At 42.2% G+C, this 24,217-nt stretch overlaps 1 protein-coding gene across 4 annotated transcripts in view; it reads left to right on the top strand.

The window, feature by feature from the left end:
* The first annotated feature begins 6 nt into the window (after nucleotides 1-6).
* Nucleotides 7-24,217, top strand: part of MTCL1 (microtubule crosslinking factor 1) — a 106,658-nt gene continuing 82,447 nt past the window's right edge. For all 4 annotated transcript variants that reach the window (XM_014938594.1, XM_014938596.1, XM_014938593.1 and 1 more), the window contains exons 1-3: nucleotides 7-66; nucleotides 11,262-11,486; nucleotides 12,992-13,150. In XM_014938594.1, coding sequence (XP_014794080.1) covers nucleotides 11,289-11,486; nucleotides 12,992-13,150 — 357 coding nt within the window. In that variant the 5' untranslated portion in view covers nucleotides 7-66; nucleotides 11,262-11,288. The remainder of the gene's footprint in view (nucleotides 67-11,261; nucleotides 11,487-12,991; nucleotides 13,151-24,217) is intronic.

The following is a 24,217-nucleotide window of genomic DNA, read 5'->3' as shown; positions in this document are numbered from 1 at the left end:
GCGGCGCCCCCGGAGGAGCTGCAGCGGGAGGTGGAGGAGCTGCGCTCGGAGAACGAGTACCTCAAGGTGAGCATCACCCGCGGAACCCCGGCATTTGGGGGGGTCCCGGCCCGGGGAAGGGGAGGGGGAGGCGTCTGTAGAGGCGTGCCCGGGGCTGCGGGTAGGCACCGGGGATGGCGAGTGGATGCGCAGAGTCTGAAGTCACCTCCCGTGGGACCCCCACGCACACACACACCCGCCGGACCAAATGCTCAATTTCACGCAGGGGAGAGAGCTAAGGGCAGGGAGAGCTAGCCGGGCGCCTCGGCGCTCCCCCGCAAAGCGGGGCCGTGCCACGGCTTAAGGGCAGAGAAGGGACTTTGGCGTGTGATCACTGCTCCCCGCAAAAGCCCCGTTTGCGGAGGCTGGATGAACGTAAATCCAGCGCAACGTGTGCTATGGCAGGATTACGCTTGGTTGGTGTGGTGGTGGTAGCTCAACAAACCCCAACTCTTTCTAAAGCACCGCAAACACGTCCCTGGTTGGCAGGACCTTGCTTTCCAGGAACTGTTTTCCTCGGTGTCACCCGTTAAGAAAAGCCAAAGAAACCGGTTCCCTCGTTTGATGAGGAAAGGCTGACGGCATTGTGTTGCCCGTTTATTGTGTCACTTTATCGCTGGAGAGTGAAGCCACTCGTTGCGAAGTACTAATAGAATAACAAGAGCAGCAATAAAGTGTCACTGCATCCTTGTAACAGGTAGAAAAGTGCATCTATGTGCATTCATCCTCGGAGAAACAGAAAAGCTAAATTCAGGCGTGCTCTGAGCTGGGGTGACCTGCGGGAACCTTTACTTGGACTTGTGCTCACAATCCGATCTTTTGGCACAGCAAGGAGGCTCCATCCATAAAGATCTATAAATAAGATAAACTGAGATAATCGTGTAACTGCAGCTACTGTACCATTTGACTCTGCTGCTGGGGAGAACAATCTTTGTTCCCTGATTTTTTGGAAACACTCTGTTGTCAAGCAAAATGACCATGGGAGTTTTGCTCGGATAAGGACTGGAGTTGGGTATAACCTTGGGACAGAAGGGTGGTAACCATATAGATGGGGCTTGTTATGGGGTTTTGGCTAAGGGACGAGAAAGGATGTTCAGCATAGCAAAAGGTTAACAGCAGGGGTGCTGCAAGGTTCTTTGCTGGGTCTGGTGCTGCTTAATGAACTGGAAAAAGGAAGGAGCAATGATACAGCAAAATTTTCAGATGACATTAAGTGGTTTTTTTTTTATCTTAAGTCAAGCCCAGACAGAACTTAATCATAGACTTAGCCCCCGAGAAATGAGTGAAATATGAAGGCAGAGGATGGGAAATAAATCTCAATATCAAAAATTTGAAGCACTTGGAGAGAAGGAGGACTGAGTATGCACTTTTCTGGATTTTAAATGCGTTGTGTTAACTGAGGAGCATCATAAGAGAAGGAGCATTGAAAATCTCTGCTCAATGTGAAACTGCAAGCAAAAATTATGCTATATTTCAGTGGGAACTGAACAGAGAATAACAAAGAAAATATTAAAATGTTTTATAGACCTGTAGCTGTTACACAGATCAGTGAGTGTACCTGAAATACTGTGGGCACTGCTGGTCATCTAGAAAAGGATAATACTGAACTAGACCAATAAAAATTATTGGTGCACAGCAAAGCTTTTATAGCACTCATTGGATGGAAAACTATGGAGTGTGTTAGGAAATGTAATAGTCTATAAAATGATGAGCAGCATAGAAAACCTCTATCAAAAGCTTCTGTTTTACTTGATAGCCCAGAAACAAGAGGAGATGTAAGGAAATCAGAATTGGTAATAGGAATTGCTTTAGGAGTAAGTAAACTGGCACTGCCATTAGAAGTCACGGAGGCCAAAAGCCCAGGAGCATCTCTTTACACTACAGGATTTGCACAATTATAGTACTTAAGTTTTAACCCATTATGAAGAATGTGTTAAGCCTCTTGTTTCATACTGAAAGTAACTTTTAACTATGGGAGACTGAAAAAAAGAGTTTGAATTGTCTAGGACCAACCACTGTCAGGGTGTCCCGCCTGAGGGACTTTATGATCATGCGACCTGATTGACATTGGCAAGTCCTAGGTAAAGAACTTTATTCTGCATAATTTCAAACTTCTCACCCTGTGCAACAGTGTCCTCAGGTCTTTCACCGTGATGTCTTCATCACCTACAGCAGTTGTGTCCCAACCCTTCTTTGATTTGGACTATGTCTTTTTCAGGCAACAAGTAGTTCTGAGATAGTGGGATAATACAGCCTGGTTTCTTGGGGCTCTGTCTCAGTTGACTTCCAATGGGCATGTCCTGGTGCCTGGAAAGCCATGAACTGACACTGTCCAGTCTTCTGAGGGGAATGAGTACATGGTCTGCCAGCTCTCCTTGGCCACCTGGGTGTATGAAGTCTTAGCAGTTCTGCTCCTCTCTCAAAATGGTTGGAAACAGCACAGTGGCACAAAAGTTATCAGGAAAATTCAGGAAATATCAGGAAACTTCATTTTCCTTTCCTAGGGAAGCCTATAAAAACTTTGTGCAAATTAAAACCACAGAGTTGCCTGAGTTGTTTACTCGTGCGTCTGTTCCTCATGTTTTTTACAATGCAGTTCTCTTGGTTGGCATTGGAGGAAGCTGTGTTTCTCTTTTAACTGGAAGGGGTTAAGGGATAATGGGGAAGCTGTCAGCTGTAAATAGACAAATGATTAGATAAATCACAGAAAAAACTGTTAAATTCCTAAGCGTGGCCATATGCCGGATTTTGTAGCTTTCACTCCTCCTTTTGCCTCCCAGCAGCTGGAGTGCAACAGTAAGTGTGCGTAATTTTAAAGCCTGTTTCAGGAAAACTTGTCTTTCACATAGGAAGGTCTTTCAAGTATGTTTCATGTGTCTGGAACATAGGTTGTGGAACATAGTGTATGTGTGTATATATACACAGACTTAGTGCTAAAGATTGCTGGAGATTAAAGGGCTAACAAAAAAACCAAACCAACCAAACAAAAAAAACCCCAAAACAAACATAATAGTTTGTTTTTATTTCTACTCAAGAAGTCCTAGAAAGTCTCCCGGAGTGCTCCATAGAACCAGAGCAAACTGTTGGTGCTGCAGAGGTCTCAGACTTCATATAGTGTGAGCCGAATCTCAACCTGGTACCGAGTTACCACCTTATGCATCTCCAGGGACTGTGTTTTTTACCCTGGATGAGACTTTGGCTCCAGCAGTGGCCAACTCTCTGTAAAGTTAACCCTGCAAGGTGAAGAGGCTGAGGAGCATTGTTTACATTGGGAAGCCTCTCTTCTACTACCTCTGTGAAATTTCATCATTTATTTCAGTTTCATGCATTTCTTGTGTCACCTTATTTCAGCTACCTATGGGGGAAGACTGTAATACTGCAACAGCATTTAAAAGGTATCACTTATTTGTTGATGTGTAAGAGAGAAATTCTGTTATGGTGGCTGACTCTGTGGAGCCAGGAGGTCATCGGTCCGTGCTAGTGGAAGGTAGAGTTTTAGTTATTGCTAGCAGGTCCTGTTAGTAATAGCAAAATACTGCCCACACAACCGGTTGTTTTTCAGCATTACTTTAAAATGTCCAGCGCATGGAGAAGCCTCATGCACTATGCAAGTCCTTGGGAAACTTTGACAGAAGCTCTTTGTGGTGTGGAGCCCTCTAAAGGATGAGGGATCCTAAGGAAGAGTCCCCAAGTTTTAGCAATTAAAAATGTCCTTCTTGCTTTATCTCGGCCAAAGTTTAATTCAGTCTGTTTTAATTAAATAAAAGTGGTAGCAGAAACAGCAGTGGCACTTTAGGCATGACACATGCCCCTTTTCTCTCTACATCCTTCATGGCCACAATGTGAAAGCAGCCTCCTACGTGAGGCATAACACTTCATACAGCCCTTAAAACAAAGCTGGTGCTTGCTCTGCTTTGCTTTACCCAGCCTTCTCCTTGTTGATGTAAGGTTGGCATGCCAGAAATGCTGCTACAGTGGGGAGCAGCACACATATATCTTCTAAACTACCTTGGATTTATTAGATAAGAGTCTTGTTTATCTTGCTTTGCTTTTATTCTTTCTCTATTCATTTTTATCTGACATATGCTGGATATAAATTAAATAAGGGCCCACCCCAGGCCCCTTATTCCACTCTAATACATCTAAAGGATGTTCATTTTATTTAAAATCACAGTGTGTGTTACATGAGGTTACATTGTATTTCTCAGCTCCCTTGAAACTGTAGATCTTCGAGTCCCTAGGCTGGACATGAACTCAGGAGGAGTGGTACCACCGTTTCTTTTATGAACCTGCAGGGAGTTGTGTATGTCAAAGAGTTTTGCGGAGCAAAAATGATGCGGTTGCTGGGATTATCAAAACAAAGCTCGTTCCCCATCTCTGCTTGACCTACTGCTCTGCCTGCCTGCTGACTGGTGGTCCCACAGAGAATGGAGGTGATAACCCTGCCTGGGTCACAAAACCCCCATGGCTGGGCTCAGCCGGAGGGACAGTCAGCTGTTGGAGGGAGATGTCACTCTGGGGAGGAGCAGCGAGGCCGTGTGCCTTGTTGGCCCCAGCTGTGTCCCTGTCAACCCCTGAGCTGCCTGGGGGGGATTAGCTGCGCGGTGCGCTGGGCAATAGCTTCCCGTGGTGGCCCTCAATAGATGCTATGACTGCTGAAACAGCTTCGGCCGCTCCCGTTGAGAAGGTGTGTTGAAACAATACTGGGGCTAACGCCTGAATGAGGCAGAAAAACTGCCAGATGCGGCTCTTGCTCTTGGATCCTGCAAACTTAAAGCAGCCCTGAAGCCAACAGGTGCTCACAGTCCTCCGATTTTTCAGCTCTCATCGTGTATTGTGCACAAGCTTCAAACAGCATCTGATCAGTGCCTGACTTGTGGTTTGGTTGGAGAGCTAAACAATAGTGTCGGGGGCCCAGGGACTTCATGTTCATTAACATGTTTTGCAAGAGGCAAAAATAATGGCTGGTGGTTTCTTCCCAGCCAAAGCCTTTTAGACATATATATCCCTACTGCAGCTTTGCTGTAAAGTGATATGGGGGATGTGTTTATTCCTGAGCAGCAGTATCTCCTACATACAGACGCTTTGAGATATTTAAAATACGAAAGCAGAGATTACGTAAAATCACAGTTCATGAATCTTGGATTTATCAAGGACTTTCTAGAAGTTCCGGATTTGCCAGCACAGTAACAGCTCCCCACTGTAATTTCCGCCCTTCCTCACCCTCCCCTCATTTGATTTAATGTGTATAAAACAACCTTTTATATAGAGAGTAGTACTGCCGTAATCTATAAATATAGTTTTGGCTACATTAATAAATACTTACATTTTTTACATAGACAATTTAATTTAATCCTCCATTTGCATTGTCTTAAATACCGTACGATTTGTTGGTTTTGTACACTTTTGTCTTTCTAGTTTGCAGATGTTTCCAAGTTAATATATAACTCTGGACACTGATGCATTCTAATTCTCTGGAGCTTAAAGACTTTCAATTTGCTAATATATGTAACTTTATATGCACAGTAATGAATTCAGTATCCATACATCTTTTATGCTATTTTCTGCATGTACTTTGTCCCTAATAGTTATTTCAAAAAAACCCCCCCCCCCCTTTTTTTTTTTTGACTGGTGGTTGGATTCTGGTTTTTAGCCTCTATTTGCACTCTGAGTAAAGAGCTGCTTCTATTTTAGCCAGTAATTCAGCTCAGTGAGGGTAGATCAGCAGGCTGACCTAGATGCAGCTAGTACTGATGCCCCTACCTCTGTCTTTATCTGCAGTTTAAGGGTCTTCTCTTGGACTGTATTTAGTCTGACCCCTTGAGCGAAACGTTCTCATTGTTGCATGTGCTTTACAGTTGTCTCAAGAGGACTCAAGAGTAATGGAGCACGTTTGGTGCACCCTTGGAGCATAGATCTCTGTTTATTTTACTTCAGAAGGAATCCGGTTCTTGTGTGCTCTGTGGGCTGAATGAGGGCGAAGTTGGTGGGGATGACTGGAGAATTTACTTTCAAAGCTCATTACGGATCTCAACCAGACTGGCCGGGTAGACACAGCCCGTCGGTTGCGCAAGTATTCCTGGTCGCTTGAGTGGGAATGACTCACGAGTGTGGGTTCCTGAGTGTAATAGCTGCATGCCCTGACTCTTTTTCTCTCTCCTTTTTTTTTTTTTTTTCCAAGAATCCTAAACAAGGCATATTCCTATAATTTACCCTTAATTATACTTCATTGTAAATTAAATCAATAATAAACAAGCATGACATCAGTAATGCTATTAATGAGATAGTGGCCTCTCTTCTGACAGGCAAGTCTTCAATTTGCACAGTACAGATGTGAAATGACACCATCAGTATGTATTTGGGCTACGCGGTCATGTCAACTGCACACAGGCTTTCCCCTTTCAGGCAATTCACCTTGGCTTGGCAGACCAACAGGCCAGCAGTGAATCCTAATTCCCTTGCTTTTGCGCTGAAGTCTCGGGGAATCCTGCAAATGGAGCAGCTGTTTAAGTGTGCCCTGGTTCCTACAGCCACCCCGTGCCACTTGGATTCCTACTGCAAATTTGGAAAGAGTGGCCAGTTAGAAAGTTGTTTTCTTTCCCACATTTGCATTTGTTCTTTCTGATGACCAGGGTGACATCTGGAAAGAAAAGCAGTTTAGCTTTTTCCTAAACAACATTCTTTCTTCCAGGACTCTCTGCCCGGTGCTGTTCTTACTGAAAGTAATAACGTAATTACCATTAAATTAAAAGGGATCAAGAGGAGGCTCTCATCCCCTACAGGAATGTACAGCAAAGTGAAGCTTCTTATTCTGGCACTTAACCTCCCAATTTCAATTGCCACTTTGGGATGCTAGAGCAGGTCCTCCCTGTTTAAGGCAGGGAGCAGGCTCTCTATTTTTTAGGTGAACAAAGAGGGATGGCCGCTTTCTTACTCATTTGTTTTAATTACTTTTAAGTGCCTATTCTGATCTCTTTCTTCAGTTTTACAATATTAAAGTCCACAGTATGAAGCCGAATACCTCCTGAGAGAAAGAGTTTTAATTCTCACTCACAATAATAATAGTAATAAGAACAATACATTTTAATGAAGTCAGGGATTGGGTTGCTCTCTAACTTCCAACTGCCTTGCAGCTAAAGCATCTGTTTTTGCAAACTACAGAGTATGGGATTTTTAAGGTTCTAGCTTTGTTGCATTTACCTTTGATTTCACTAATGATTGACATGTTTTCCTCCAAAGTGGTAGGATTGCCAGTTTGGTAAGTAGGAACATCATAGTTTCAACTATAATTTCCACTTCCCTGGCTCTTGAACCTAGCTTTCTCCATTTTGTGTGCACGCATTGCTTTAGAAGAGGAGTTTAACCTGTCCTGGTTCCGTAGGTGTAATCATTAAGAGCTCTGACTTAGGAGATACTAAGATAAGGTTTCAGGATCTACGGCAGAATCACAAGTACCCACTGGGGACAATAAGCTGTTATGAGCTGGAAGCACCTACACCCTTGCCACTGGTTTTGTGGCCTGTATTGAGAACAAGATTATGTCTTTACTGTAACTAGTAAAAGGTTATCCCAACATCAGTAATTGTGTGCTGTCATATAAATTCTGAGCCACCTATTGTTTTCCTGTATTTTAAGGTTCCAGGGGTGACATGCTCCTAAATATATATATTTAATATATAAAAATAGGACTTCATCTTGCTACTCAAAAAGATTTATTCTGTCCCACTTGGGTGTTTCCTTCCTGGGCTGGACAGACCACGTATGTCCAAGCCCCAGGCACTGCAGTAATACAGCAAAAAGCAGGCTGGTGCTGCCTGTAGCCCTTACAGCGAGGTTTCTGCTCCTTATACGGTCAAAATTGTTTGTTCCCTCATTGTGTTTGCATGTATATTGCCATGTTTTAAAGCTCATCCAAAGGACTGAGGATTCCTAAGTGCAAAGGGTCCAAGCATAGTCTGATTTTTATGGAAAAGTTTTGGGAGTAGAAAAAATATTAATGTGCAAAAGAAGATCAATTCAGTAAAAAAAGATAAAAATCTGAGATGTTTTAAAGTACATCTTTCTTGATAGTATCCTGTATTTTAGTTTATCTGCAAAATTACACCAGGGAAAAGCAAACTGTATTTATAACAGAAAACAGAGGCAAGAATAAGAAAAAAAAAATCACTACTTACAAGGACAGAGTTGTGCTGTTAAGGGAGATGGAGAAACCTTCAGTTTCCTGGAGGTAAAAGACAGGTCTATCTATTGAAATAAAGCTCATGCCAATGCTTGCAGCTCTTTGGGGAACTTTTTTGGTGGGAAGAATGTCATGGGATTCAAGTCTCCAAGGGAGACAGAGGGACTCTTAGCTGGGGGAGCTCCTATGCCCACTGAGAAGATTTGGGAGTATTCCGTTTCAATGGGATGATGGTTTCAGGGATCGGGTTGCTTAAAATTATGCGAGTTTCACTTTCTAAATTTGGTTGTAGTAAATACTTTGAAGTCAAATATTGTGCATTATTTGTCTTTAGAAACCAACCAGATTCCAAAACCTGATATACATAAGAAGGAAGTTTAAGAGATGAGTGATAACATTATAATTGCTCTTTGCAGGTCATTTACTACAGGAAAGCCATTGCTTAGTTCTTGAAGTATAAACATCAGATTAAAAACTAGATCCTATTAATTTGCTGATGACAGATATTTCCCTTTATTGTGGATTTATGTTTCAAAATTCTCAATTTACAACCAAATTATTAATCTAATCTAACATTAGCATTCTGAAGTTGATATTAAAAAGTTAATTGAGCTTAAATTTAGTTGAGGTAAATTCAACTCTAGTCTGCAGACACCCCTAAGGAGTAACTCTGGCCCTGTTCATCCCAGAGGGCTATATTAGCTCTGACAGGTAAAGACTGTACTTGTGGTATGATTACCTTAGCCAAAATACCTAGTTAATATACTGGTAATGCAAAAGCATACTCCTTTTCGTGGGTTCAAAAGCGACTGCTACTCTCTAACCAGTTTCTAAAGCTTTACATTTTCTTCTGCATCTCCATCTTTACTGGGTAAACTTTTACTTTGCCTCTTGAAAGTGTCTATAAATATGAAGCATAGTGAAGAAGTGTATACATTAAAAAGAAAAACAGGTCTTCTCCGCAGTTCACTCAAGCATATGTTGTTATGTTTTCCTTTTTAAAAATATCAATAACTTATCAAAACTTCACCAGGTTGTTGGCTGTAAACTAGTCTGAGTATTTGGCCATACCCTGAGGAGGGGTAGATGGGGCCTGGTAAGTTATTTTGGAATAATTCTGATGGGTTTGGTCTGCGGAGCTCATTTTTTCCTCGCGGTCTGCTGGTTTCGGTTAATTAATGTATTTGCAACTTTTGGGGATGTCATTGCTGCAAGGGTAACTTCTGTTACTGTGCTTACTCTGTTCCTTTTCCGTCACGCTCAAGCGTGACCCAGCTCACTGAGCAGTAACCCTTGAGCTTCTCCATCCACACAAATATCCTACTCCTGCAGCTGTCCCAGGGAGATTGTGGGGCAGGATGTCCTTGTAGCAGAAATCTGAATATTTTGACAATGTAGAGTGATATAGTGGGATTGTGAGAAAACCTGTCTGTCCTTTCTGAGTATCTTGGAGAAATGTGTAGAGCCGTGGAGGGCTGTATTAGTGGAGCAAAGTTTTGCTGCTGCACCCAGAGTGGTTGTTTTAGAAATAACAAGGCTTGCGCTTATCTGAAGTTTGACTGAAGTTAAAACATCACTGTCTAAATGCTGGAGTTTTTATACATGGATGGGGTTTTGATAGGAGTAACACTATAATTCTAATGTAACTATGCTAATGAGGTTAAAGAAGTTTGACACGTCTTCCTCTGTTCAGAGCTGTGCTCAGGGGCAAGATCTGTCCCTCATTTGTGACTAAAGCTCAAGTGGAGCAAGATGAATACAGGAGAAATATCCAGTTAGACCATGGGAAGGGGGAATGGTTGAGAGGATTACCAGGAGGGATGTAGATGGACACATTAATGGAGGGACTGGACAGCGATGGTCCAGCCTCTGGAGGGGCTTTGTCAAGGGACCTAACTCCATAACAGTGTCTTCTCACCTGATACAAGTGTGAAATACTCTCCAGCCATCCTTGGTATTTCAAGTGTCAGTTACAAATCAGAAGTGAGGTGACAGTGCAGCCCCGGTGCAAGTTCTGCTTGAATCTTATTTATGTTTTCCGTGGAAAATTTGGTCTTGATAATATCAAATGCAATTTTAAAGAGAACAGTTTAAAAATTAACAGTTCATTTAAAATATTCTCCTCCTGGCTGTTTTTCTTGATTTTTTTTTTTTTTTTTTTTTCCCAAAGTTAGTAGAGTCATAGTTTTCCTCTCACACAGTAGTTCAATGGCTTGTGCCCCTGAGCTTGGAAGACCTTTGTAAGAGTTTTAGCTCTGGAGCTTCAGTCAAGCACAGATTAAACAAATGGGAATGATAGAGCTTATCCTGTTCAGCCACAAATCTTTAAATCTGACTTTAGAGAGCACGTGCCATTCATGGTATAATGTGGAATTGGGACAGTTCATGATGCCCCAAAAAGAATTACTGGGTTATTCCCACAGGCATAGGTTTTATTTTGTCCCTATGGTCCTGTTATTGAAATGTGTGTGCACACAACCAAAACTCACTTTCTCCTGGACCCAGCCCATCTGTCATTAAGCATGAGTATGGTGCTAGGCTCAGATGGGACAACATTTTCATATGGAGCAGTTTGGTACTTGACATAAAGATTCATTCAAGTTTTCAGGGGACAGTTTCATTTTTAGGAAGTGCTGGTTGTCAAAAAGGCACATCACACAGAGATGTTGAAATTCTTGGTTAAAGAGGTTTACTGTAGTCTAAATAAAGCAAGAAATCATTTCAGATAGTGGCAAAGTATTAGGCAGTTTTCCTTTTAATTAGGGACAGTAAAATGAAGGTGTTACCAGTTTCAGGAGACAGATAAGCATCTGGTCTATTTTTAATTATTAAAGCAATTGCAAGAAATATAACAAATATTCATTAATTAATTTAGCATAATTAGTCAATTTTGGGGTAAAACTTCTGTTCCTATGACTTCTGGAGCTGCATGTTGCAATCTGTATCACCTCATTAATGCGGTATCCTAGTGAGCATGTTTCCTATTTTGCTCCCACGGGTGAGATTTAGAGGTATGATGGAGCACTGTTTTGATTTCTCACAGGATGAGCTGGATGAACTTCGGGCTGAAATGGAAGAAATGCGTGACAGCTATTTAGAGGAAGATGTTTACCAGCTGCAGGAGCTCCGGCGAGAGCTGGACCGGGCAAACAAGAATTGCCGCATTCTGCAGTATCGTCTCAGGAAAGCCGAACAGAAAAGCTTGAAAGTTGCACAAACAGGCCATGTGGATGGAGAGCTCATTAGGAGCCTGGAACAAGATTTAAAGGTGGGTGAGAGATTCATATTCACTGCAAAAGACAGCAGACTGGGATTTGGCTTCTTGCAATGGAAGGGAGGGTGACACATGAAACAGGCAGTAGTTCTCCAGACGTCAGGACCAATTTCCTTCTTCTGTGGTGGAGAACAAATATGCAGCTTATCATCATAAAAAGATGTGTTAGTGAGTAAAAAAACATGTGCTTGGATTCAAAATGAAAGAAATACAGTCAAGTTACATTTGTGCATTTGAAAGATTTAAAGGGTTTTGTTTTACTGGTTTTACTGAAAACCTTAGCTTTGCAAAACTGTATAAACAAAACCCGATATGCTTTTCCCAATTCATGCCATTTCCTTCCTTTTCTCTTCTTGCTTATGCCAAATAACTGAAAAAACCTAGTCAAAGTTGCATTTCTTAGTGCCTAATGAGTTACTCATAACAGGAACAGACTGTTAATATTTTAGCAAGGCAGAAAAACACAAATTCTTGTAAAAATTATGTTCCTGCTGAAACAGTTTTTATATTTTTCAGAAATGTTTCCATCAAGGCTAAGCTTTGTATAGGCCCAATTCTTATCTAGCTTGACTCGTCTTTCTTAATATTGCTGTCTTGTACCTGTTTTGAAAATATCTTCTGTAGAGAGGGACTGCTTACCGCTAGAATTATAAAGCATTTTGTAAATTTAAAAATGCAAAGCATAAAACCTTCAGAAACTGGAATGATGGGTTCCCAGCAGTGGAAATGGAAGTGACATAATAAGTCATCAAACTTTTCAAAATGTCAGACCTAATTTTCTCTTTTATGATAGAAAACAAGCAATAACCTTATCATAATTATACATAACCTTATCATAATTATACATTACTCAGTAAAAATCTTGTACATAGATTCAAGTGAAAGAGATACTGAATTTTTTAGTTTGTTTGCTTTGGTTTTGCTGACTTGTTGTAATTAATTCATTCATCATTTTGTGTGATGAATCACCTTCCCAAATGCTTTTGGAGTAAATATTTATTCTTGTTAGGCTGGACTCAGAAAACCTAAGCTAGCATACATTTCTGTGCTTTCATATCATCTTGCCTAGTTGTGATTGCTGCCAGAGCAGCAAATTTGGGTGGATGAGACTTCTACGTGGATGCGTCTTTGATCGATGACCTGTCAGCTTTACAGCACAATTCCTCATCTTTCGTTTTATCGATGCGATATCCTGGGACTTTGATGTGCATGTTTGGTATCTGCTCATTTCCTCTTGCTGTTCATGACATTGCCTTGGCAGAATGTGGAGAGGGAGCTGGAGATGAGTAATCAAATATATTTTCATCTTGGATTTCTTTATTAGGAATGAATATTCATTTTGGTACTTGGGAGGCTTAGAGTCTTTCATCAACAGTCTCGTAATTGAATTAAAATTCTTTTGGCTATCCAGGCTCGTAATACACTTCCTACTGTAAGAGACACACTGTAGCTGTTGCTTCTCATGGATCCTCTTCATGTGTTTGTGCTCTTCTGACCAGGTAGCCAAAGATGTTTCTGTCAGACTGCACCATGAGCTGGAGAGTGTGGAGGAGAAACGTGTTAAAGCAGAAGATGAAAATGAAATCCTTCGGCAGCAGATTATTGAGGTGGAAGTATCCAAGCAGACACTGCAAAATGAACTGGACAAGTTAAAAGAGGTAAGTGATAGTCAGGAAAGCCATGCAGAGTGGTGTTGCTGAGTTAGATGGGAAGTCTGACATGCAGACATCTTAGACTAGCTCTTACATGGAATGCCTACTGATACTGCTTGTACAATTGCCCAAAAGGTCTTCTCGCCTTTGTTTTAAGTCCCAAATGTGTTGGTAATTGAGAAACAATAAAGAGGTAGAGGAATGATGCTGGGGCTTTTGTCCAGGGTTTCTCACAGGGCATTTGTCCCATTTTAAACTGGCTCCTCGAAGTCTGTCTTTCTACTGGAGCAAAACTATCTTTGATTTGATTTCAGCTAGCTCTGACTCTCCTTCATGCGGTCTGGGACTTCCACCTATTCGAGAGTCAAATAAGGAGTGCGTGACTTGTCTGAGAGGATCCTTCAGATAGGCTTTGGCTGGTGCTTTTCAGTAGTGACAGTGGAAGCCACCAGCATGAACTAGGCAGCAGGAATGTGGTCTGTAATGTATAAATAACATGGCACTTCAGGCGCAGAAACCCTGCCTGTTGAGAAAAGGGATCATTTCAATTGGAGCTGACACATAGTCATATTGGGTGAAGTGATGATCCTTGGAAGCAAGTGAGCTGAGGAGCAGGGAACAGTAAAAGAAAGCCAAATCTTAAGCGTGGCTCTTTGCCGGAGCCCACATCCCTGTCTGTAACGGTATTTCTGTTCTCTGAGCAGTAGAGCAGATTGGCAGCTCACAGCCTCTGCTCTTTTTTCAACCAGATTGAGGTAGGGCATTTAAACATAATGAGGTAAGGCATTTATCCTCTGAGCCCTGGTCAGATTTAGAGAGCTGGTGCAATTATGTGTTATTTTAATCTTTCAAACAATGCTTGCGAGTCAATTGGCACAAAGCCTGACTCAGTTTTATAAGGACAACCCCTGTGTAATTTCTCTGTGCGTTTGGATTATGAGGAGTCCAGTGCAAGAGTTTTGGAGCATTTTGTACCTAACAGGACAGATCATCAGCCAGTGTAAATAGCAGTGTTGCTTAGATTACTTAGGAGCCTGACACAAAAGATAAAGTCTGCATGATGTTTTAGCTATTCTTCTCTCTTTCTCAATGTTATTTGTGAATGCCATGCTTAATGGACATGATACCATGTTACAGGCTCTGCAGTCTATATCCCACACAAAAATACCGTGTCATCCACAGTACCAAATGTATTGCTTCCTATTGATTGACACACAGGCCCACTAGATACTGATTGATGGTCTTTGGGATTAAGAGGCTTGAGAAACCGAATTGTGAGTGAGCAGTGGGAAAGAAACGGGTCCAGCAGTGCTGGAGTCTCAAGCGTGGTCTAACCAGGCTGAATTTACCCTTCTGCTTAGATTGCTGCAGCCTAGCAGGGCAGGGCAGCCCAACTAACTCAACGGTTTCTCTGCTGCCTTGGAAGTTGAAGTGAATGTACCTTTACTTTGGAAGCAGGCTTTGCCCCATATGAGGCAAAGGCTGGAGGAGAGCTGGGGAAAGGAGGAGGTGGCAGGTGGAATGATGGGATGTGTTCATGCTGATCTGGAAGGCACAGCAGGCTGTAAGATGTAGTAATAGTAAAGACAGTCTGTTTTTTCATACCACGGGTGGGGGTTTCTCTGCAAGTCAGAATTTCAAAAGGTAGGTGAGAAGATGGAGGTTTGGGTCCTTGGCAGGTCACACAAGGACAGATGAGCCAAACGTTGGAGAAATACAGTGATACGTGTGCCAGATAAGTATGTGTTTGCAATGTTGTTGACATTGCTAAAAATAAATAAAAAAAAAATAATTCTTGCCTCAAGATGTGTTCAAGTAACTACCAGAAGTACCAGAAGGAATGCCTCTTCAGGAACATTTAATGTGTAGAAAACTCTAAAGGAATGTATTCTGGACATGCCAGTGGGAAAACTAGTGCTTTATATATCGGGAGGAAAGTGACCCAAAGGCCATGTAGTTTCTTCCCAGTCCTCCCTGACTATGCATCTTGTCTATCTAAAGGCTGACACTTAGAAGGAGTGTCTTTCCTATCCAGTCCTGGAGCATTGCCCAAGACCCAGTTAGCCAGTATTCGCTCTCTGGTATGGCTCACTGTCACCATATGCTCATTTTCCGTAATATCCTTGACTATTCTCAGCCCTTTTTCTCTATCATCCTCTGATCAACAAAAAGGTTTTCTCACATCCGCGTCCGTATTTGTTGCTTAATTCAGTGGTAACTTCTGCTTTGTCCTGCCATGCAATTCTTTGGGTCTAGTTTCTCACTGCAATGGATGGCATGTATGTTGATTAGCTTTAATGTATTTTGCATACTGAAACATCTTTAGGAATTGTATACGTCTCTGAAAGCACCCTTTCTTTAAAGCCACCTTCATTTTTATCATAACCTTTTGAAGAATTCCTAGCATTTGTAATGTTTAATGCTGTTAGGTATTCTTTCATCTTAGTACCTGTTTCGATCTCCTGTGATATTTTCAACAGGATTTTTTTGGTGTGAGATATATACAGGCTTGCTCTGTCTACATAAAATTCTTATTTCCTTCAAATAATCTTTTCAGTTTTAACTGGAAAATTAATTTGTGCCTCCTCCTGACCATGTAATTTCAAGTTTTTGTATTAAGTAGATAATGAGGTAGGCTTTCCTTTTTTTCTCACTAAATAACATTTCTCAGTGTGTCTCAGCTTTTCAAATAATAGAAGCAAAGAAGGCTGACAAGAAGTCACCAGTCCTGTCCTTCACAGTGCTCTTTTCTCCTCTTGCACTGCTGTGTGGTAGCCAATGCACTTCCCTCCCCAGTCCCAGATGCTTCTGGATTTCCATTTCATGACATGAAGCTTTTGTATAATCTATCAAAACCCCATCTAGACTCTTGTTTAGTTCTGGTATTTGCCATGTACTCCCCATCATCAAAATATTGTTTTTAACGGACTGTTTCAATAAGGAGCTCTCAGACAATCGGTGATTCAGTTAAAGGTTTGTAGGGTAATGCCACCTCTTTCCCTTTTTTATCCTTTATTTTTCCATAAGCATGCTCCATCTTTTAAGCCTTTTGCAGCATTTCCTACAGATGTATTTTGAGCTAAGATATGGTAAGGATTTTTAACTAATACTTGTGGATTTTATTGACTTCTGATGTCTTCCAGTTAGACACTGTTCTTCTCTGAATGTCATCACCAGCACCCTGGCATTCACTTTACTTAATCGTGCCACTCTACTTCCTTTTTTTTCAGTCCTCTTAGCCAAAACATAAGACGGTGTTCTCCTTTCCCATAATGCTTCCTTTTTTTTTTTCAGATTTTGTTTGTTTATCACTGTGCAGGTTCCTCACTCTGCTACTTTTGCCTGAAGTACTTCCGCTGATTCTTTTGAAGCTACTTCTTTTACCAGGCAATATTGTTTTCTTTCTGAATATTTTTTAAATTTACTCACTGTACCAAGTTCTTCTGCCTGTCTTTTCTAACTGCTACAATGCTGTGGTTCATTGAATTTTTTTCCACAATTACATTCACCTACTTTTTCAGTTTCCCTTTTTCAGCTCTTCCTTTTTCTTTTTTTTCTTTTTTTTTCTGTGAACTTTTCAACTGGCTTTGGTCCTCCCTCTGGTGCCTTTTTTGTGGCATTCTCCATCAGAGCTTGAGAGTTTGCCTACTGCTGTGAACACTTCTTTGTAGCATATCCTTGCGAAACTGGGATGTCTCTAAGAACTGTCCCTTCTAGGAATTTGCTAGGATTTTCTGTGACTTACCAAAGCTGCTGCTTCCTTATAACTTTAGAAGCAAAGGCAGTGTGCCCTCACAGATTTGATAAGTACCCATATCGCTGCCAAAGCTTACTTGCTTTTTTCTCTTGTTGAAGAGGTTATTAACATTGCCATTTGAGTCAGTAGGCTTGCCAGGAGAGAAAAAAATTACTCCGTCACTAACGTATTACTTCAGCAATATCCCTGCAACTGTCATTTTCCCCTTCCTAATACCCTAATTCAGCTCATGAGAAATACTGATGGATATTGAGAAATTAACTTGGTCAACCAACAAGCATTCAGAAAACTATTTTAAAAGTTTCCTTTCTTTGCACCAATGCAAACCCTTTAGCAATTCTCTCCTGAGCGTCTACAGACCAGATCTTTTCTCAAAAGCTTGACAACAGCAAGTGGATTTTCTTTGAGATTTGAACATCTTCCACTCAGCATCTAGCCCATTCCAAATATCACTTCCTTGGAGCCACCAGGGCATCTTTAGGGAGCATCTTCCTTGTGTTTTCTCTACAAAGGTATTTCACAACTAGATGATCTATCTTTAGTGTAAGTTTATACAAGTATGAAGTCATGCTTGGCAAGTGTTGGGTGCCTTTATGTACAGTGATCGTTTATTCCCCTGCAAGTAATACCTCTCAGAGTAATCCTCTCTCTAAAAACTCTGTACCTGGGGAATAATAAATCATTTTTGCTACTTATTGTAGAAATGTGCTGAGATGGCACAGGACCCGCTCCTCTTCCCCGTGGGGAGAATGAGTTGGTCGCTTTTTTGCAGCTGCTAAACATGTATTTTCTTGCTCTTTGTCTGGGTTTGGCATCATGAGCCAGGAAAGAGAAAGAGTCAGGGCCGTGGCAGTGCTGACGCTGCTGGGGAAGGGTAGCCCTGCCGGATGGGACAAAGAGAGGGGAGGATTAGGGACAGGGGTAGCAGCTGCTGAAAGGTTTGACACGAGCGCTATGAAATGGTTTAGAAAGGAATGAATGACAATTGTGTAACTGGGAAGAAAGGGGCATTTATTGCTTGTGGGATGGGCATACAGAGCAGGTGACGGTCTCCCTTTATTGCCACTGAGAGCAGAAGAGCCGGAGGGGGAGCAGCCGGAGGTGTTGCTTTCTCTCTCACAAGGACTCTGGCATAGCGGTGACCTCCTCCACGATACTGAGGTTTTCTTGGCCAGCTCCTTACTTCAGTTGAAATGATTTGTGCTTCGAGCCCTCCAGATTGTTAGGACTGTTAGAGGCACAATTGCCGTTCTCCAGGCATGTTCACTCGGGAAATCACTTCCAGTTCTTGGAGAACCACAAGTGTGGCTTCTGTTCACTGGTGTTTTTACAAAGGAAGGCAGAGGCAAAAAGGAAAGATAAGAAATAGTTTCCATTTATTTCCACATGAGAGGAGAGAAGTGCAAGTCCACTAGCCGTTAATAATGTCTCCAACACATCTCTCTAGGACACAGACTGAGATGAAAACCAGTACATACAGTAAATGGGATTTCCCAGGTTACCTGTGGGCTTTTTAGGGCAGTGTTTTCTCTCAAGGCTCGTTTGCTAATGGGGATGCTGCCATGCCTGAGCTTACCCTCTCCTCCTCCCCTACAGCACTTGATTTTTGAGGCACGGTTCAGGAACTGCTGCTTTTAACAGTCAAAGTAATTTTTCTGTTAAAATACCTGCTCCTTTTAACAGAGTGAAAAACTGCATTCAGATGCTTATAAAAATGATAGAAATATGCAAGATGAGAAGGAATATCTTCCAGGCATATTATTTAGAGACAAATTTTGCTCCAAACTGCACGTGTACTACTCTGTTCACTAGAGGTGGAGAGCATTTTGCTGATAGAATAATTTAGCTCTATAAATATAATATAGCAAAATGAAATCTGGAGGCTACTTCTTAGAGCTGAGCATAACAGTCTGATTTTCATTGCCTTGAACCATTTAAGTAGGGCATAATACATGCAGCATGTGTGCAAAGCATGATTATTCCAATCTGAAATCACTTTTCCCTCTTTTTGCACTGATATAAATATGTAGGTATGGTGCAAAGTTATACATAAATGGTGAAGAAATTATTCTTGGTGAAAACACACTTGTTTGTAGAAAATATTGCCCATGCTTCATTAGCTAGCACTTCATACATGCTTATTAAGGTAGCACATAATGTTCTTCAGTCATTTCTCAAATGAATTTTACTCACTAGGGTGAAATAGGGCTATACTGTAAAAAATCTTTTATTGTTGTAATATTGCCTTTTCTTAATTATCAGTGAGTTTAAGTGTTGGGAATTTGCTGAGAAACAGGGCAAAGAGAAGACCCGTAAGCTATAGGTTCAAATAACATTAAAAGGGCTAAGCAAGATCACCATGTTGACTCAGTAACCCTGCTTAGAAGTTATGGCTTGTGACAGTTATAAGTAACGAAGTCTTCTGCAATAATCATAACTAAACCCATTAACTGCATGAAAGTTTTACTGCAGCACCATTTTTTCTCTGGTATCTTTTTTTCACTGTGATAAATAATGAATTGGTACCTAAACCACAGTTAATGATTTATAATCATTATGGCATTTCAGGAACTGTATAGATAGTGAAATAGTCTGCTCAGTGTTGGTACAAACAAATAGGGTGGAGGGAAGGCATGGGAACGGATCTGCTTGACTCAAAATATATAGCAGTTAAGAAGCAAAGTCAGTAACATTTTTTTTTTTTTTTTTCCAAGGAATTATACTGTATAAGAAGCAAAGTCAGTAACATTTTTTTTTTCCAAGGAATTATACTGTTTATCTTCTAATGCACTGTCCGTATTTCTTTTTAGAAAATTTAAAAATATATTTAAACAAGAAAAGAAACCAAAATTTTCTAATGGTTTGTGTCACTGTCTTATGCTTATAAGTATCCCCTCTAGTCCCTGAACAGTATCTGCAGCTGAATCTATGATTTACCAAACAAATTGCTGCCAATCTTTGGCTAGCCTTTGTTTTCTAAGCGTTTGTTATTTGTCCACACTTGCCAGCAGTCATCTGACACTGCTTCCAAATCCTACTATAATGCCTGAAGTCAGGATTTTGAAAGTTGTAGCGACTCTGCTGATCAGATCCAGAGTTTTATATCATGCAAAAAAACCCTTGCCCTCCTGGTACTCAGCCAGAGCAGAGCCTCTGCCCCCAGACATGGGCTTCCCCTAACTCACCCCCTTCATGGTCTCACTCCCAAATGCTTTGGTGGACTTCAATTGGCCTTTGCATATGAGAAGTGATATTTAATTGATGTCATTTACAGCAAGGACAGTCATCTACTGTAACTGCACGATTGTACAGGTTCTGGTTAATTATAAGGAAACCATCTTTGTATAGTAACTGAAATTCCTCTGTGCCCCATTTGTTGTGTATTTTTCTTGCATTATAGCAGAAGTCTTTTAGTAGCTAAAAGGCTGGTACTCTTTCAATAACAGAAACTGGCGTGGAGATAACCTCCACGAAGCTCAAATTGTCTATCGGTCTCCCCATCCTCCACCGAGTTACCAAAAATAATCCTGCTCTCTGTCACATGGGCTTCAGCAGTGACACTGCAAACAAACTGCAGCCTCCCTGACATCTATATAAAACTTTCATGGGGAAAATATGGGCTTATTTTTTATTATTTCCCTTAATATATCCACAGCATATTTTTTTCTTCAGCAAGCCCTGTAAGATTTGGTAGCAAATCCTTCAAGTGCAGTTCTGAGGGGTAAAATTGGGGCATGCTCTCCAATTTCTAACTAACATTTCAATTGGGGCATAAGTCCTCGGTGAAGACAGATGCCTTTGCTTTCCTTGCCAAGGTGTGGGCAATCCTGTGTCCTGGGCCAAGCAAATTTTCACAACATGCTGCTGTTCCGTGAGCAGAGGCAGGGATGTAAAGCTGGAATATCCACAACTGAGTGTACACTGGAGTTAATTAGGAATATCACTCATCTTTCCAAACTCTGGTGAAATTCAATTAGCCACCATCTGGCAAATGTTCATGTGGGAAGTGTCATGGAGTGTTTGGGGTGGAGGTGTGTACCCAGGGCACTGCGGTTCCAGAGATGTCCCGTGTCCTGCCCTTTCTGCTTTCCTCTGAGGGCTTGGAGGAGCCAGTGTGAATCTGCCCTTGAGCATATCAGGGAGCTCCAGCTGAAGGAGAAAGGGTATATAAACCTGTAAAAAAAAAACCAAAACAAAACAAAACCAAAAAACCTCCCTTCATTTGGAGCTCGGTGTGAGCTGGCATGGCCAGCAAACTCCTCGGTGCCGCCGCTCCTGTGAGGTACAGCTTTGGCTGGCTCACGGGCAGCAGGCGCCAACTGTTTTCATCTCACATCGCCGGTAACTTCATCCCAGCATCTGGAGCCCTGGGTAGCGGGATGGAGAAGAGGAAGAGACAGTCTGTCGGGGTGAGAAGGGGAGCTTCTTACCAGATTTCCCAGGTTGCCCGTGGTTTTTGTTGTGGTGATGCTGGAAGCAGGAATACATGTCGCATCAGAGTATTGGCAGCCGCAGGGCCAGCGCTGTCCAGAAATGCTTAGGCAGGTGAAAAAAAGTCAGGACTATTGATTTTTGTCCTTCTTTGAAAGGGTTAATTGATTATTTCTCCTCTCAAATTAATTATTTACACTTGCTTCTCTAGCTCTATTTTTAAAAGGAGAACGTAACTTATTGCACAGATAACTTCTGAATTATTAACATGGCACTACTCAAGCTGTCAGAGGATGAATGAGGGGGAAAGATCTGACCGTCTCGGCAAGTTGTGCATTGCCACATGCTACGGCACTGAGTTTTCCCCCTTCCCTCTGCCTGGCACTCTGCTGGTAAGCCTGGCTCCACCACCCAAAGCCTTGCTGGCTGTCAGGCAGCCCAGCTTGGCAGTGCGTCACACGTCGCCTGGATCCATCAACAAGTTCTTCTGTTCTCCTGGAAGGGAAAAATGGAGTCGGTCAGTGCAAGTAGGTCAGGAAAAGGATTTAAGTGGGAAAGAGGTGGAATTGAGCAGTTGGGAGTCTTCAAGCAACCTCTAATCAGCACATTTTGCTGCTTTCTGTAAATAACCTTATTTTCCTTTGTGCCACAGATGAGGATACTTTCACCCATCTCGCTATTTTTGCAAACCTAATTCATGCCAAAGCGGTGGCAGGTGCAGTACTTCAGCCCTTTTCTCATCCCCATAGGAGTGATCCCCACACCCCACAGATCCCCATGGGTTTTGCCAGAAGTTATATCGCCAGGGAGCTTGCTGCAAGGCTGACATGTTTTTTCACCCCGTTCCTACACTCAGCCTGCTGAAAAATGCCTGGAAAAGAGACAGTTTCTGTTCTGTGGGAGTAGGTACAGCAAAGCCTTTGCTTGATTTGGATTTGGGTTTGTGCCTTGATGTGAGACAGTTTCTTTTAGTATGTAATTGTAACAGTGGTTCATTCAATCTACAAAAATGAGGCTATCTGCCCCTAGTGGGTACATTGCCTTTGATTTCTGTGTTTCCTTTTCTTTTTACTGTATATTTTGTTGCAAGATGAAAGCTCGAGTCCAAATGAATATAAGCATTGCAAGATACCCTTACCCAAATATGAAAATTTTAGGTGTTGCTCCAGTGATAGTAGCTAGAGCTGGGAAGGGTAAATTGTGTTGTTATTTAGGGACATCAACATAATGTCTATGTGGGCAGAAGGAGCACAATGATCCATCTGAGATTACCAGATATACGTATTGGTCTATTTAAAGGCCTCTTTCTCAGGGATCACTCCAAAATAGTTACAGTCCAATCTCTTCAGCGTGCTCTTGCTGCAGTCAGCGGTGCCGAGAGAAACTGGGTCTTGTGCGGAGATTGGTGAAGGCAGCTCTCCTCACCGTTCCTGCGCGCAGAGTTCAGGATTAATTCCCACCCCTGAGTTCAGTGGTGTCAAAACAGCAGATTTTGAGGTGATGAAGGAGGGACTAAAGTAATTAAATGACATGATAAAAATTTCTAAGGCAGATTTAAATCTGAAAGCCTTTACTTTGCTTTTCTCTTTAATGTTTTTCATCATATATACAATGATGAAAATTTTCTGTCAAAAATAATTGAGGATAGTTTGTTCATCTCCCCTTTCTGTTTACAAGATTCTGGTCCTTCATAGAATCATAGAATAGTTCGGGTTGGAAGGGACCTTTAAAAGTCCAACCACCCTGCAATGAGCAGGGAAATCTTCAATTAGATCAGGTTGCTCAGAGCCCCATTCAGCCTGACCTTGAATGTCTCCAGGGATGGGGCATCTCTCACTTCTCTGGGCAACCTGTGCCAATGTTTCATCACCCTCATTATAAAGAATTTCTTCCTGATGTCAAAGCTAAATCTTCCCTCTTTTAGTTTAAAACCATTACGCTTTGTCCTGTCACAACAGGCCCTATTAAAAAGTCTCTGTCCCCATCTTTCTTATGAGCTCCCTTTAAGTACTGGAAGGCTGCAGTAAGGTTTCCGTGGAGCCTTCTCTTCTCCAGGCTGAATAACCCCAACTCTCTCAGCCTGTCCTCATAGGAGAGGTGCTCCATCCCTTCATGGCCCCCTTCATCCCATCAACTTCATGGCCTCCCTCTGGACCTGCTCCAACAGGTCCATGTCTTTCCTATGCTGAGAACTCTAGAGCTGGATGCAGTACTCGAGGTGGGGTCTCACGAGAGCAGAGTAGAGGGGCAGAATCACCTCCCTTGGCATGATGGCCTTGCTTCTTTCATGCAGCCTGGCATACAGATGGCTTTCTGGGCTGTAAGCGCATGTTCAGCTTTTCATCCACCCCCAAGTTCTTCTCCTCAGGGCCTTAATCCCTTCATCCTCCAGCCTGTATTGATACCAGTGTAGAGTAGAGGGGCAGAATCACCTCCCTTGGCATGATGGCCTTGCTTCTTTCATGCAGCCTGGCATACAGATGGCTTTCTGGGCTGTAAGCGCATGTTCAGCTTTTCATCCACACCCAAGTTCTTCTCCTCAGGGCCTTAATCCCTTCATCCTCCAGCCTGTATTGATACCAGTGTTTGCCCTGACCCACATACAGGACCTTGCACTTAGCCTTGTTGAATCCCATGATGTTCACACAGGCCCACTTCTCAAGCCTGTCCAGGTCCCTCTGGATGTCATCCCATCCCTCGCGCATGTCAGCCACACCACTCAGCTTGGTGTTGTCTGCAAACTTGCTGAGGGTGCATTGATCCCACTGTCTGTGTCGCTGATGAAGACAGTAAACAGTACTGGTCCCAGTATGGACCCCTGAGGGACACCACCTGTCACTGATCTCCATCTGGACATTGAGCTATTGACCACTACCCTCTGGATG

The sequence above is a fragment of the Calidris pugnax genome, unplaced genomic scaffold, assembly GCF_001431845.1.
Source record: "Calidris pugnax isolate Ruff unplaced genomic scaffold, ASM143184v1 scaffold13, whole genome shotgun sequence".
Taxonomy (NCBI): Eukaryota; Metazoa; Chordata; class Aves; order Charadriiformes; family Scolopacidae; genus Calidris; species Calidris pugnax.
Note: the sequence above shows the minus strand (reverse complement) of the source record. Positions and strands in the feature narration are given on the sequence as shown.